Raw genomic sequence first — 15,564 nt, 5'->3', positions numbered from 1 at the left:
ATTCTTGGGGCACCTGGCTGGCTTGTCGGTAGAGCATGTGACTTAACCTCAGAGTTATAAATTCAAGCCCTACATTGGGTGTAGACATTGCTTAAAAAAGTAAAACGTTTTAAAAAATAAAAAAATTGTAACCAAATCTCCCCTAAAGAAGGAAAAATCCCCAGTACATGTTGGCTGTGGTAGTCAGGATAATGTTTCCCCCAAAGATGTCCATATTCTAGTCCCAGAATCTTGAATGTATTAGGTCATGTAGTAAAAGGTTATTAAGGTTGCAAGTAACCTTACATTTGTAACCATAAAAACCTGGTATTTTTTTATCTGACCATATCATTTTTATCTGACCTTAAAATAGAGTACTCTGGATTATCCAGGTGGGCCCAATAATCAAGGGCGGCAGAATGGAGTCTGAGGGAGATGTGACTATGGGGGGATGGTCAGAGAGATGCAGTACTGTTGGTCTGAAGATGGAAGAAGGGGGCTACAGGGCAAGGAGCGCAGCCTATAGAAGCTGAGAAAGGCAAGAAAATGCTTCTCCCCTAGTCTGCAGAAAGAAATGCAGCTCTGTTGACCCCTGGGTTTCAGTCCAGTGACCCATGTCAGACTTCTATGGAACTGTAAGATGTTTGTGTTGCTTTAAGCCATTAAGTGTGTGATAATTTTATTATGGCAGCAATAGATCAGAAAACTCAACTACTGCCTGGAGTTATTGAATCTCAAAGTTAGCCGCACATTAGAATCACCTGGGGAACTTTTACAACTCTCAATGCCCAGATCATACCCAGACCATTCAAGCAGAGCGCGTCTGGGAGTGTGATGCAGTCTACAGAACTTTAAAGTTCCCCAGGTAATTCCAGTGTGTAGTCCAGGCAGAGAACCTCTGCTTTGGGCTAACCACGTAACTGTGAGCAGCTCTTTTCCTTGCCTCTTGGTAACTGGGAGCTCTAGTGGCAGATAGGAAATAGAACATCCCCCACTAGGAGTACCAAACCTTTGCTTTTAGGTAGAAGTGGGCTCCATCTAAACCTCTGGCTATTTAGCAGCTTAGAAATTAGATCCCATCTCCCTTCACTAGGAAAGAATATAAGCCTCACTCCGATGGTATTAATCTGCAAATACAGAATAAAGAACTTGTTTCCTGGAATGATTTGAGTGTAAGTTGCTGATCTGATGCCCCATTATACTTCAGTGTGTATTTTTTTAAAAAGACATTATTTATTTTATTATTCTTTTTAAAGTTTATTTATTTATTTTGAGAGACTGTGTGAGCAAGGAAGGGGCAGAGAGAGGGGCTGTCAGTGCAGAGCCTGATGCAGGGCTTGAACTTACAAACTCGTGAGATCATGACCTGAGTTGAAACCAAGGTGCCCCAAAGACGTTCTTTTATACACCTATAATATGACCATCAAAATCAGGAAATTACAATTTGTACATTTTTACCATTTAATCTTTAGACCCTATTCAGGGTTTGCTAAATGTGGCTATAAATGTCCTTTATAGATCCAGTTCAGAATCACGTGTTGCCTTTAGTTGTCCTGTCCCTTTAATCTCCTCCCCTCTGGAACGGTTCCTGCCTCTCCCTAACTCTTGTGACCTTGACACTTCTGAAAATTACACCAACAACTCGGGTTGGTCTGATGTTTCCCCACGATTGGATTCAGGTTCTGTGTCTTGGGTATGAGCACTGCAGAGGTGATGCTGCACTCTTGCTAGGCATATGATGTCACCTTGTCCCACTGCTGACAAGGTTTACTTTGGTCCCCTAGTGTCTGCCAGACTTCTCCACTGTGCAGTTGCTCCTTAATTATTAATAAGTATCTTATAGAGTAATACTTGGAGATGTCAATAACTTGCTCCTCACCAAAACTTTGGTTAATTTATATCAGCTTTATTACATTCAGTGGATTATAATTCGTAACTATTGTTTAGCTTCTGATGTTTCATTCATTCCACATTTGGCTGGTAGGAACTTCTTCAAGTTGGCTCCTGTGGCCTTTTGACATATCCTGTCATTTTCTGAGCACTTCTTTTATTTTCTGGCACAAAATGTTCCAGGCTCACCTTCCAGGCTGTTTATAAACTCATGAGGTAGGTACTATTATTATCACCCCCATATTAGAGATAGCGAACCCTAGGAAGAGGATTACTTAGCTAGCTAGTCATGGTGGCAGAATTGAGTCCAGAACACTTAGCTTGAGCCTGAGCTCTTTCCCTGCCCTTTTGAAGTAATTTTAGATTTACAGAGAGATTGCACAGAGTTCCTATTTACCCTTCACCCACTTTCCCCTAATGTTAACATAGCATGATGACTAAAACCAGGAAATTCGCACTGATATAGTGCTATTTACTAATTTTGCCTGCTTTCCCAGAAAGGTCCTTGTCCAATCCAGGACCTCACATTGCATTTTGCTGTCATACCTCAGTCTTCCTTCAATCTGTGACTGTTCCTGTCTTTCATAACCTGTCACTTTTGAACAAGGGAACTGGTCCATTAATTTGTAGAATGCCCTCAGTTTGGGTTTGCCTGTGTTCCTGGCTAGATTGAGGTTATGTGGGAATACCAAATGTGACACTGCACCCTTAGTGCATCATATCAACACACAGTGACTAGGGGCACCTGGGTGGCTCAGTCGGTTAAGCATCTGATTTCGGTTCAGGTCATAATCTTGTCGATTGTGGGTTCCAGCCCTGCATCTGGCCTGAAGGCTACTTCAGATTCTGTGTCTACCTCTCTCTCTGCCCTTCCCCTGCTCACGTGCTGTCTCTCTCTCTCAAAAATAAACATAAATTTTTTTTTTTTTTTAATTAACAAAAAGGGGTATCTGGATGGCTCAGTCAGTTAAGCATACGACTTCAGCTCAGGTCCTGATCTCATGGCTTGTGAGTTTGAGCCCCGTGTTGGGCACTGTGCTGACAGCTCAGCCTGGAGCCTGCTTCGGATTGTGTCTCCTCCTCTCTCTGCCCCTCCACTGCTTGTGGTCTCTCTCTCTCTCTCTCTCAAAAATAAATAAGCATTAAAAAATAAATTTAAAAAAAGAGACAATGACTAAATACTGGGGATACAAATTTGATCATTGGTTTAAGGTGGTATCTACTAAGTTTCTCCATTATAAAATTATTTTTCCTTTTGTAATTACTAGTTATCTTGGGTGGGGGGAGATAACTTTGAAGCAATGCAAATGTCCTTTTGCTCACTAATTTTTAAAATTTTTTTAATGTTTATTTTTGAGAGAGAGAGAGCACACGCAAGTGGAGGAGGGGCAGAGAGAGGGAGACACAATCTGAAGCAGGCTCCAGGCTCTGAGCTGTCAGCACAGAGCCCAACCCAGGGATCGAACCCATGAACCATGAGACTATGACCTGAGCTGAAGTCCAGCACTTAACCAACTGAGCCACCCAGACACCCCTTCTGCTCACTAATTTTTGCATCTATTTTTACAGACAGCAATTAGTACTGTGGTTTGCCTATGGTGATTTCCATTTTCCATTATTCCTTCTATATGAATTGAACTACTGTAAGGAAGAACTGTCCCTTCTCCTCCATGTATACATCTATTCAATTATTAATATCAGAGTGGACTGATATTTTATTGTATGGATGGTTTATAATCCATCACAGATTTGATTACTGGGTGCTCTTTTCAAGTTGATTTCTGTGTCCTTAAGACAATAAGCCCCCTTTGTTTTTGGAGCACTTCCTCACCTTTAAAAAACATTTTTTTCTTTAATGTTTATTTATTTTTGAGAGCAAGAGAGCGCGAGCAAGGTAGGGGCAGAGAGAGGGAAGCACAGAATCTGAAGCAGGCTCCAGGCTCTGAGCTGTCAGCATAGAGCCCGATGCGTAGCTCGAACCCAGGAACTGTGAGATCATGACCTGAGCTGAAGTCGGAAGCTTACCTGACTGAGCCATCCAGGCACCCCGGAGCACTTCCTTATTTTATGGTACCACAAGATATTCCAGGCTCATTTTATACTCTCTGCCCTAGATCTGGAATTCCTCCAGGGAGCTCTGGTTCCTTTTATTAGAGAGTGGTATTCAGAAGCCCAAACCTGGACCCTATAAGTGCTTGCTGCTACTGAGGTGTCACTGTGTCCAAGGCCTCCAAGCAGACAGGGCTGGGAAATGCATATATTCTAACCCTAGCATTCACACACTGATGCCTATTTATTTCAGCATCTATCGGTATGTATATTAAAAACCAAGAATCCAAACCTCCAGTCCAACACCACAAAGTTCATTCTAGCCTTACCACCTTTTTGCCTGTAGCTTTTCTCCAACAATGGAAAACCTGACTTGGCCAGAGCTCTGTAACCACACCATCCCTGCTGGAAGATGGAGTGGGGAAGATGTTACATTATGCTTGGCCTTAGAGGATGGGATTTGGACAGACATGAGGGAAAGTCATTCCCAGCAGAGAGTGGAAGCTGGAGGGCAGAACAGGGCATGATGATATATGAACCTAAAAGAGGAAAGAAACAGATCCCAAAGGGCCTGAATTTAATGCAACATGTGGTTCATGAAGGGGATTTTGCCAGAGACCTATCAGTTTGGTTTCATTCCACTAGGCAGTGGAGAACGGCCTGACATTTTGGACTAGGAAGTAGCAGAACCAAGGGTACATGGGCCTGAGATCCAAGAGCAAATAGACTGGGTACAGAGGAGAATGAAGCTACTGCTCTGCGATAGGGTGGTGGAGACCATCATAGTAAAGGAATAGCAGGTAGGAAGGCACTACAAAAGAACCAACAGAATGTGGTAATTGACAGAATGCGGAAGAGGTAAGGAAAAGAGAGGAGTGAAGTAATAACGCTCCAAACCTGTGTAGTTTGGAGAATGAGGTACCACGAACACAACCCCAAACAAAGGATTCTTTGTGAATTATTTCTCCTTTGAGGGCAGGTACAGGCTTAACTACTCTGTGACCACAAAGCCTTATGAAACTCCCTGTGAAGATAGGCCTCAGTCAGCTCTCCCCTCTTACCTGATCTCCTCAGCTCTCAGCCCTCTCTCAGCCCCACAAACTCCAAATGCCTTCAACACATGGCTATGACAACCATCCTTCCGTGGCTGGCTGTCCATCACCAGGACACAGCTAAAAACCCTCTCAAGGCCTTCCACATGATGGCCCCAGCCTCCCTTTTTGGTTTTCTTGCATTATAGCCAGAGGAGGCCACTTACTCTTCCCTGCTGACTTGGCATCACTGGGGTCCAGGACCTTGGGTCTCAAGCCACACTGGTTTCAGGCATCCCTTTGAGCTCTTACTTCAACCTGGGACACCCTCCCCTACCTGGCTGACCCCTCCTGAACCCATGCAAGTCAGCCTACCCCACCTGCTGGATTAGATGCCCTTCTTTCTGGCCCCCACAATGCTATCAAAATGGTCAGTTAATCATCTTCCCCTGACCCATATGGTTTTGGGGGCAAAGACATGGCCCCAAACCTGTGGCAACCTCCTGGACATAATGCAGGTGTTCAGATCCCTGATGAAGGAAGGAAAGGGCAGACAGTCTCTGAACTCTCATTCCTCACTGTACCCTTTTCCTCAGCTTTTTCCTTCAGAGCTCAGATTATCAACACAGCCTTCTTCACCTCCCCCAACACTCTCTTTCCAGGCGGCCTGCCCTGAGCCTGCATCACTGTTGGGTCTGTCACCCTCAGCCATATCTGAGCTGACCAGCAGAGGTGCCCAAACAGAATGGGCAGGGCATAGACACACTGAGCACCAGCCCCACCTGCCATGAGTCTTATCCAGGAATAAGGCTGAGGAAGGCAGCCTCGTGCTCTGCTTCCAAGTTCTCTGCTTCTCTGGGTGGATTGTGGCAAGTGGGTAATGAGGTTGGGGAATTCTATAACCAGGTTGAGGGCCCGGCCTCCTGGGGCCTTGCATGCCACGTTGCCCCGCCAACCACTGAAACCCTCAGGCTTCTGAGCTAGAGCCAATGCCATGTTGCCTTCTTGATGGTCCTTTCTCTCAAAGTCCCCAGACACAGATAAGCAAACAACACAAAGAACCACAAGAAAACAGACACGCACTAGGCCTTTCCATAATTATTACTATAATGATTTACAAAAAAATTTTCAGGCAACTGTTAAATTATTATACATATCTGGGAGAGGGAGGTGGGGGGTCCTGGTCACAGGGTCAATGAAAACCTCTTTCGTGGAAGAGATGGGAAAAGGAAATGTGCCCCCCTCACTCCCTCTAGGTCTGACTCTTGATTAAGTGGCTTCCTCTCAACAAATGAAGACCGTTAACCCTTTCCCATCCGGGTACTAAGGTAAAGGAGAGGGTCAATGAAGTGTCAATGAAGTGCTTTGAAGGGAGACCACCAATAAACTGTGGCCGCCCGAACCCCATGATCCTCTGCCCTGGCTCCGAAGGGCCTGATCCTGGGCCAGACCCCTTGGCTGGGGATGGATGGAAGACTGCCCAGTCCTCAGCCTACACCAAGGCATCCACCCAGGGAGACAGGAGGACTGAATGTGATAGGATAAGGGATGCCTAAATGTGGCATGAGAAGCAGGGATGCACCAGCTGGGAGCTGCTGGCCACCCCTCCCCCACCCCACTCCTCAAGGCTAGGTACACAGGCATCCAGGCACTCTGGCTCAGGGAGGGATCCTGTCAAAGGAAATGGGGTGTTGGGTATCTGGCCTTGGAGCTCAGGGATACAGCCTGAGGGTCAGAGCAAGGCCCTGCCAAGGGGGACCCTTGGAACAATCCAAAGCTGGGCTTCTCAACTTTTATATTCATTCCAGCTCCTGACTCCCATCCATGCAGCTAAATGTTACCATGTATGTGTGAGTGCGTGCGTGTGTGTGTGCAGGGGAGGGCTGCAGGGAAGCGCAGCTGCCCCACTGCCCAGGGTTCAGGGCATGCAGGGGACCCTAGGCCTAGGATGTGAGCCCAGACCAGAAAGGGTTAAGGGCTCTGACTCGCCTTTCCTCCTCCTCTCCCAACATGCTACACCTCCTTGGGCACTAGAAGGTTTTACGATGAATAGCACGGGAGCCATCCTCTTCATACTCCTTTTTGGACACCCACATCTTCTTAAAAGTGTCCAGCGAGGCCAAGATGGAGCCACTGTGAAGAGGGAGGGATAGACTCTTGTGGACCTAAAGGCTGGGCCATCGGCTTCTTGTGGGCACTCAGAGCTCCATTTCCTGTACCTGGGAGGGAATTCCACCCACCTCCACCTGGCCTGGGCCAGTGGTCTCCTCCCAGAGCCCTCCCTGTGAACCCCGCCTCACCCGATCCATGTGGAGTACAGCCGTTCCTGAGGGGCCGAGATCTAGAGGGAACAAGCAGTAATGTAACTGCCCGTCCCCCACCTCAGCCCTGGGAGCCTTTCCCCCAGGGCCCAAGGCCAGATAGCAAGTGCATCAGCTGGGAGTAGTGGGAGCAGCCGAACAGGGCAAGGGAGGAGGCTGGGTAGAGCTGGGAGAGGGTGTCTGGAGGTGGCATATGACCTTTCCTCACCCAGTCAAGGTTGCCCAGTATCCCCATGCCCCATGGGGTTCCCTGAAACCTCACCTTGATTTTGACATCCTTTGGGGCAAGCTTCTTCACTTCACTTAGCAATCGGTCACCAAAGCCTGTGAACACAAGGCTGGCTGAGCCCAGAGTCCACATCTGAACCCCCTTACCACTAGCACCTCCATCTCCAACCTCTGGCGGCCCCAGCTGCTGTCGCCCCTCTTTCGGTGGTTCTTTCCAGGATCAAGGATGGGGGTGAGTCACCCCAAGGAAGAAAAGAGTCAGCACCATGCCTAAGGTGGGCCCAGCTTCCTCAGAGAGGTAGCATGAGAGGGAACCCTAAGTCACATAGCTCGGCCTGGCTGCTGAGCTCTTATGCTCTTCCTCACCCAACACTCCAGCAGCCCAAATCTACCCAAAGCAAAGTCAAAGGCAAATGACAAATCAGGAGAAAATGTCTACTATTTCTACCTATCACAGAGGCAAAGATCACACACAGTATTGGGAGGGTGCCAGGGGACTCTCCTCTGTAACTGGTGGGGGGCATAAGTGGCACTCGGGGGTGGGGGGAGTTTGACAGTATCTACTAGATAACAGGTACATATGCCCACCCTCTGACTCAGCAACTCTCCTAGGATTTCTCCTTTAGGGATATTCTTATTACATGAAATGACAGCATATGAGGTTATCGGGTGTAGCACCTCTGTGATTAGGTGATTAGAAATGACTGCAACGAACTCACAGGCCGCCAACAGGTCAACAGGTAAATGGCACATCCATTCAGTGATCTATCACATGGCCATATGAAAGAACTCACATGGATAGGGAAAGATCTTCCAGATAGGGGGCTACATGAAAAATACATGGTGCACAACTTGTAGAGCATGTTGTGATGGGTATAAAAGCGGGAGCAAGGGGAAATGAACATTTGCTTACATATGCACAGTGCTGCTGAGCACATAGTTGAGAAACTAGTAACTCCCAGGGGATTGAACAGGGTGACCAAGACAGTGTGAAAAGGGAGACTTCATCGAACACATTTTAGATCTTATGCAAACTTAGCACCTATTTACAAAGTAAATAAAAGTTAACTTTAAATCTTTCTCTTAAAAAAATAAATGCTTGGGGCATCTGGGTGGCTCAGTCGGTTAAGCATCTGACTTTGGCTCAGGTCATGATCTCATGGTTTGTGGGTTTGAGCCCCAAATCGGGCTCTGTGCTAACAGCTCAGAGCCTGGAGCCTGCTTCGGATTCTGTGTTTCCCTCTCTCCCTGCCCCACCCCCCTCAAAAAACAAACATTAAAATAAACAAACAAATTAATAAATAAATGCTAACTGAGCACCAAAAAGCCAACAGAAAATGGGCCACGTCCCAGGTTCTAGGGAGTGGGGTGCAGTTTAAGTCTTAATCACCAGCTCCCAAATGGTGGTACCTTTGAAAAGTGTGGAGCCACCCGAAAGCACGATGTTGGCGAACAGTGTCCGGCGAAGGTCCATGTCAGACTTGTGAATGGCAAAGGCTAGCACCTCATGGAGCCCCTCACTCTCATCACCTACCAGGTCTGGCTGGAACAGCAGCTCAGGGGCCCGGAACCGCGCTGGCCCCACCTTTGGAACACAAGATTGAGGGGGACAGGCCCCTTCTTCCTCCAGATGCCAGTATCACCGCTGCCACCCAGGGCCAGACCTGGCAACTTACATCCAGCATGCTGCCATCTGGCAAGGTGTACTGCACCTTCTCTGTCTCCAGAGCCTCATCCTTCTGAGGGTTGATGGAGAGGTAACAGGCTCGCTGCGGTGGGCAGGGGACAACGCTCAGAACGCTGCAACCGGGAAACCCACACCCAGGGCTCAACCTCACGCCTTGGTGCCACCACTGCCCATTGCCCCACCCAGCCTGCCTCTTCACCCTCCTGCCCTCTGTCACCTCTTTGATGGTCCGGACAACCTCAAACTCAGCTGAGGTGTGAAAGTCAACTCCTTCCTTGCGCAGCAGTAGCCGGAGATAGCGGGAGACATCACGACCAGCAATGTCCACCCGCATGATGGAGTGCGGCATGGCAAAGCCCTCGTAGATGGGGACAGCATGAGTGACCCCGTCCCCTGAGTCTAAAACCACTCCCGTCGTGCGTCCTGTTGCATACCTGTCACCAGGTCAGCATCCCTTCACCTCAGCCACTGAGGCATGGGGACCTCCTCACCCCTGGAAGGGACCCTGGGACATTTGCATTATCTGGTCTGAAAAAGGGACATGAGGAACTCCCTAAAGGAACAGTTACCATGGGGCTGTTTCTACAGGGAAGTCAGACATGAGCAGGAGGATGGCCACAGGGAGGATGGGGACTCAGGGGACCCTAGGGCTTAGGGAGCACTCACAGGCTGAGCACAGCCTGCATGGAGATAAACAGGGCTGGCACGTTGAAGGTCTCAAAGAACACCTCTGCTGCCTTCTCCCGGTTCTTACTCGGGTTCAGTGGGGCCTCCGTTAGGAGAACAGGATGCTACAAGAGATGGCAGGGTTTAGGCATGAGCAAAGACAACATGCTAGGCTCTAAAAGGATCTTTCTAGAGAGCCAAACACCCTCCCATGAGCACATGCAGCTGTAGCCTGCTATCCTTCCCAAGGGCACTATCCCATTATCTGCCATCAGTTATTCTTCCAAAGATCCAGCTCTCTCCGGAAAACTCGACTTGGCAGCCAGTGACTCTGTGTACCCACATACACAAAATGAAGTGGCAACAGGCCCTAATAACATGCAGAGGAAGCGTGGAAACCCAACCAGAAAGGAAACAGAGCAGTGAGAGGGCACAGGTGAGAAAATGTGGAGCCTGGTGGGAGGGGCTGGCTGCCACACCTCCTCAGAGAAAGTCTGCAGCTGATCCTTGGAGTAGACGTACTGCCAGATGCGCTCCATGTCGTTCCAGTCTCGCACCACGCCGTGCTCCATGGGGTAGCGGATGGCCAGCAGCCCCCGGTGCTCCTGCGGAGGAGGGTGGGAAGGCCAGCTGGAGCACCAGGCTGCTCTCCAGCAACTGCTTTCTGCTTTCCTGGAAGCTGCCCTTTCATCTGCCCTGAAGAGAACCACTACTGCTGACTGGGTGTCCTCATGCCCAGTGGTGGGGTCCTAAACTCAGTACAGGCTCATTTGTCCAGCAGCAGCTTCTCAGGCCCTCAGAGTCCAGCCAGCTTCAATGGGCAGGGGAGAGAGAGGGTGGTGATATGCTCCCTCCCATCCTAGTCCTCACCTTCCTCCCCTGGCTGTGCTTCTTGGGCTTCTCTACTCACTGCCAACATGTTCTCCCCTCTTCTCTCCTCACACACTGCCCAGCTTCCTTCCCCACCACCAGGAGCTGCTCCCATGCTGTCCTGTCCTGTGGTTGCCTGTTGCCTACCGCTCCTCCCAGCTCTGGAGCCACTGCTCACATCTTCCGCACAGACCTGCCCTTCAGTGTCCTCCCTTCTTACCAAACGTGCCCCTTCTCACCAAACACCACCTGACCTCTCTCGTCCATAGGCATGGCTCCTTCTGACCCCATCTCCTGAGAGCCCTTTATCTGTAACCTTGGCTAAGGTACCCCCCCCCACCCCCCCAACCATGTTCTCCAGTGCCTAAACTCCTAAACTACACTTGCTTCCTCCTGTTGGGGCCTCAACTGGCCATGCAGTACTTAGACAAGTCACCCCAGATGGAGAGTAAGAGGTTATCCCACAGTTCTTGTTTCTATCAGTCATCAAATCTGAGTGATCCAGACTCTTAGATCACTTTTCTTTTTAAGCAGGTTCCATGCCTAACACGGGGCTCAAACTCATGATTCTGAGATCAAGAGTCAGATGCTCTACTGACTGAGCCAGCCAGGTGTCCCTTAAGTCACCTTTTAATCAATTCTTTCCTCTATAGCTTCCAAATCACTTCTACAAAACAGGGCGTTAAGTAGTCTGTTCCTCCATGCAGAAACCATCGTGCCATTTCATAGTACTTCCAAGATGGAGCCTTGAGAGCCCAGGAAGACGCTTGGCAGATGGCCCCAGAGAACAGATGCCCTCTTGGGAGGTACAGCTCTGATCACCAGCCGATGCTCCCAGAACTGTGAAGGCCCCAAACCCAGGCAAAGGCAGGCTCCACAGGTGTTACCTCTGCTTTTGGTCCAATGAAGAGGTCCCCCTCCAGGGCTCCAGCCATCACTCGCATGTGCTTAGGGCGCCCAACACTGCAAGGACAGGTAGAGTCACCAAGGTGGGCAGGGGGCATGGATGAGTCCATGTCCAGGAAAACCAAAGTCTAACTCCTGTGGTCAAAAGGGTAACTACTCTAAAGTATCCAGAGGTGGCCATGTGGCAAAGGCCAGAACCCAGGCCTAAGGGACACAGGCCTAGAGACCAGAACTTGGCAGGATGGTATGCTCAGGGTCAGAAGAAAAGGTATCTTTTTCCCACCCCTTCCTCCCAGACAGGGCTGAGAGCTCTGGAATCTCAGCCCTTCATGGTCCAGCCCTGGCAGTGGGTCAGCTTCAGCAGCCATAATGACTCAGCCCACGCTCTTGATTTCAGGAGGGCAGGGCTGCTGCCACTGTCTGCAGACCAAGGTCCCAGGAAGTTGGGTCATGGTTCCCTTGTTCACCCCTCTCTGTCATTTGATCCTGCCCCTTCCCACTGCCAGGGCTTCCAGAATAAAGAGTCAGTTCTTGGAAGACTAGATAAGCTACAATTCCAAAATTTGACCCAAGCTGCCTTTTAATTATACACAGGTAGAGTTCAGAAAGGAAAGCTGAAGCCCTACTGGGTGCTCCAAGCTGGCCCTGTCCCCTGACCAGGCCTGGGGTTCTCAGTATAGCCAGCCACTTTGGGGGCCTCAGGATCCCCCCTGCCCTACCGCCTCCGCTTAGGCCAATCCCTCTATAACCTCCAGGATTTGAGAAGATTCCCACTGCGGAAAACTTCCCAATGCACTAGAGTGGCTGAAGGAGCACTCCCAGGTTTCTTCCATGCTTTCACCTCCCTCTTACCCCTGCCACCACTTGCTCCATTCAGGGAAAGACTCCCCTTGACGGAACCAATTATTTTCTCCAGTTGGAAAATAAACAAGCCCTGGAAAAAACATTTCCTGGGAGCAAGGAGTGGCTTTGCATTAACTCCCCACTCTTTTTCCTCTGAGGTTAGGTCCTTCTCCCAGAGATGTCACCCTTCCATTCTTGCTGCTGCTACCACACCCTGTTCCCAAGGGAATGCTGGTAGCTTCTCCTCCCTCCCTGGCACAAGGAAGGGACCAAAATCAGACTTCAAAGAAGAGGAAGCCCAGAGCACTTCTCTTGCCCTTCCAGAGCCCTTAACACCATTGGCCTCACAAACACAAAACAAAGGGTGTTTTTCCTTATATGTGGGGGCAAGAGTTGGTCTCAAAAAGAGCTGTGACACAGAGCCAGTTTTCTTCCTGGAATCCAACAAAAAGGTTAGGGCTGCTGCCTGAGCAACACTTACTAGTTTGGGAAACAGTATTTGGGAATCTGGTCTCCCGCAAAGCCAGCCTTGATCACCCCTGAACCCTGAAAGGAAAAACAATGTTTAGCTCCTGATGTGCTCCTCCAGATGAAGGCAGTGCCCTGCAGTAGAGCTGGCTGTCCAGATCATGGCAGCCTGGGGAGCAAGTCTGAGACCCACCAAGAGGGCATGATCATTTACAAGTACTCCAGTGATTCACAACTAGGGGGTGACTTTGCACCCCTTCCCCCCAATTTAACAATGTCTGGAGACTGGGGAGGAGAGAGAAAGGGGTAGGTACTACTGGCATCTAGTGGGTAGAGGCCAGGGGTGCTGTTAAACATCCTACAATACACAGGTCAGCCCTTCACACCAAGAATAATCTAGCCCAGAATGTCAACAGTGCAGAGACTGAGAAACCATGAAGTACATGCTCCTCTGCGTACTCTAGGGCCAGCTCCAGACAGGAGGAATCCAAAGTGGCACAAGCTACTCCCAAAGGTCGGCTAGAAGCAACCTCTAAGTGTAGTTTTTCTCAGTAGCCCCTGGTCACCCCCACCCCAACAGCCACGGACCACATACAGGACCCACCCGGCAAGATCATTGTGTATACAACAACTGGCACCTCCCCTCAAGTGTCTTCTCCAAAGACTACAGGTGAATTTGGTCCTGCCACTGTTCCAGCACGGAAACTGGACTTACACTCTTAAAGGGAAGCGGACATCCAGAAACCTCCCACCTAATGAAGGAATCAGCCTCTCAACCCTACTTCCCACAGATCTCCATTACAACCTTCTGGGTCTGCAGTGCAGAAATAAACATTTTCATGTTACAGAGGAGGGGCTGGAAACCCAGAGGGACCAAGCAGGTTGCCCTCTGAACTCCTAAGCTTGTTGGTTAGCCTAAGTGAATTATTTGCCCACCAAGAAAGGAAGTGGCCTAGTCCATCCTGTAGCCTGCTGGACGGAACCCCCAAGCCTAGTTCTAGCCTTCTTATTAAACACCCCCTGCTATGACTCAAGGAGCCCACGTGGGTACTCCAAAAAAGACAGCCATTCAGGATTACATGGGGGTCATGTGGGAGGGAGACACATCCCAGAAAGAGGAGTGAGTCATTATAAAAAACTCCAAGGCTCACACAGCAGAGGCAGATACCGAGCTAGAGGCAGATCCATATATCCCTGTCCTTCATTTTCTTCCCATGGATCAGACAGTTCTGAGGCCAGAAATCCTTAGAGGGCAGCTGAAAACATGCTGAGCCCCAGTGCTGAAGGACAAGGCCACAAGGAAGCCAGGCAACTTTTCTCTGAAGCTTCCAAACCATTATCCCAAACTGCTATGGGTCCTAGAAAGAGTGGTCCTGAATTCTCCACTGTACTGCTAGCTGTGGAATTTCTGCTCAGCACAGAGCAGTGAACACTTAAGGAGAGGGTCAAAGTAGCCAAGTGGCCAACCAGGTGATGGTGGATATGTGGTTGGCAGAGCTTAACCAGTATTTTTTTTTTCTTCTTTCCAGTCTCAGGAAAAGAGGGCCTGTCCACTCTGGAGGTCCTGCTTAGAATTGCAGCCCCTTGGGAAGTGCTGTTGTAGAGGTCACCAGGCCAACCCTCTCTGAAAGATCAGTCCAGCACTCTGCAAAAGGGCAAATGCCTTCCCTCCTCCTCCACTAAAAGGGGCAGCCAGAGCCCGAGAAGGGGGTAAAGTGGTTGGGGTCCTAAACTAACCTAACCTAACTAGGGGCCCTCATCTCAACCAAGAAGTGTCCAGGTGCCTCCCTGGGCCTGACACAGGTGCACTGGCTGGGCCGCTCGACTGTCACTCCAGCACTCCCCACGATGACCACAAGTAGCCAGACAGATGGGTCCCATGCCTCTCCAGTACATCCCCACCGGGCTCGGGGAGGATTCGGGCAAGGGCTCCACGGCGCCGGTGGAGGGGCTGGCCCCATGGCCCTAGCTACAGAGCCAGGTGAACAGGAGAGCCCCAGGAGTGGGTGTCGGGCGGGCATCTCTCGGAGGACTAGCGGAGACGGGCGGGGGGAGGGGGTCCTCCTGGCGCCGCCGCGTGCACCCCCGGGGGCGGGACTCCCGCCCTCCCCCCGACTGCCGGGCCTCACGTTATCGATGACCACGGGCTGGTTGGCGATTATGTCGTAGGACTCCATGGCCGGGCCGGGCCGGCCCTGCCCAGCAGGGGGCCTGCAGGAGGGACAGGCGGGCGGGAGGGCGGGCAGGCGGACCTAGACGGCGGCAGCTCCAAACCCGGTGCCGCGCCCCTCCCACCTAGCGCGCGCAGCCTACGCCAGCCCCGCGGGGCTTGCTGGAGGGCGGGCCCCCCAGCCAATCACCGCTCCCACTTGGGCGGATTGACGGTGGACGCCCGGGGCGTGTTGCGGGCAAAGGGGAGGGGCCTCCGGGTGCTGACCAGCCAATTGAGGCCGCCCGGAAGTACTGCCGGGGCGCTTCTAAGGTAGGCTGCGCCGTGGGGGGAGGGGGTGGAATGATGTCAGGGCTCTCTTTTAAAGGGGACCTGGGCAGAGTCCAGGGGCTGAGTGTCGCCTGTCCGGGAAGACTTCGTTTCCGAGCGGCAGCACATGAGACCATGCTACTTCGT

General features: G+C 50.5%; 2 protein-coding genes across 5 annotated transcripts in view; one reads left to right on the top strand and one right to left on the bottom strand.

Moving 5' to 3' along the window:
- Positions 1 to 6,035: 6,035 nt before the first annotated feature.
- Positions 6,036 to 15,173, bottom strand: ACTR1B (actin related protein 1B). 2 transcript variants are annotated; one of them, XM_042981235.1, is made up of 11 exons: positions 15,068 to 15,173; positions 12,952 to 13,016; positions 11,609 to 11,684; positions 10,331 to 10,456; positions 9,852 to 9,976; positions 9,403 to 9,619; positions 9,175 to 9,267; positions 8,909 to 9,083; positions 7,533 to 7,594; positions 7,250 to 7,290; positions 6,036 to 7,082 (listed from the first exon to the last, which is right to left on the bottom strand). In XM_042981235.1, the coding sequence occupies exons 1-11, from the start codon at positions 15,113 to 15,115 to the stop codon at positions 6,980 to 6,982; spliced, it is 1,131 nt and encodes a 376-aa protein (XP_042837169.1). In that variant the 5' UTR covers positions 15,116 to 15,173; the 3' UTR covers positions 6,036 to 6,979. The 2 variants fall into 2 exon arrangements, with proteins under 2 accessions (XP_042837169.1, XP_042837170.1); XM_042981236.1 differs by lacking the exon at positions 12,952 to 13,016 and having other exon boundaries at positions 15,068 to 15,139.
- A 10-nt stretch (positions 15,174 to 15,183) lies between these two features.
- The window catches only part of CA3H2orf92 (chromosome A3 C2orf92 homolog), a 46,441-nt gene continuing 46,060 nt past the window's right edge, over positions 15,184 to 15,564 (top strand). For all 3 annotated transcript variants that reach the window (XM_042981240.1, XM_042981238.1, XM_042981241.1), the window contains exon 1: positions 15,184 to 15,420. The gene's annotated coding sequence lies outside the window, so the exon portion shown is untranslated. The remainder of the gene's footprint in view (positions 15,421 to 15,564) is intronic.

Source organism: Panthera tigris, chromosome A3 (assembly GCF_018350195.1).
Source record: "Panthera tigris isolate Pti1 chromosome A3, P.tigris_Pti1_mat1.1, whole genome shotgun sequence".
NCBI classification, from domain to species: domain Eukaryota; kingdom Metazoa; phylum Chordata; class Mammalia; order Carnivora; family Felidae; genus Panthera; species Panthera tigris.
This window is presented reverse-complemented; position numbering and strand designations above follow the sequence as displayed.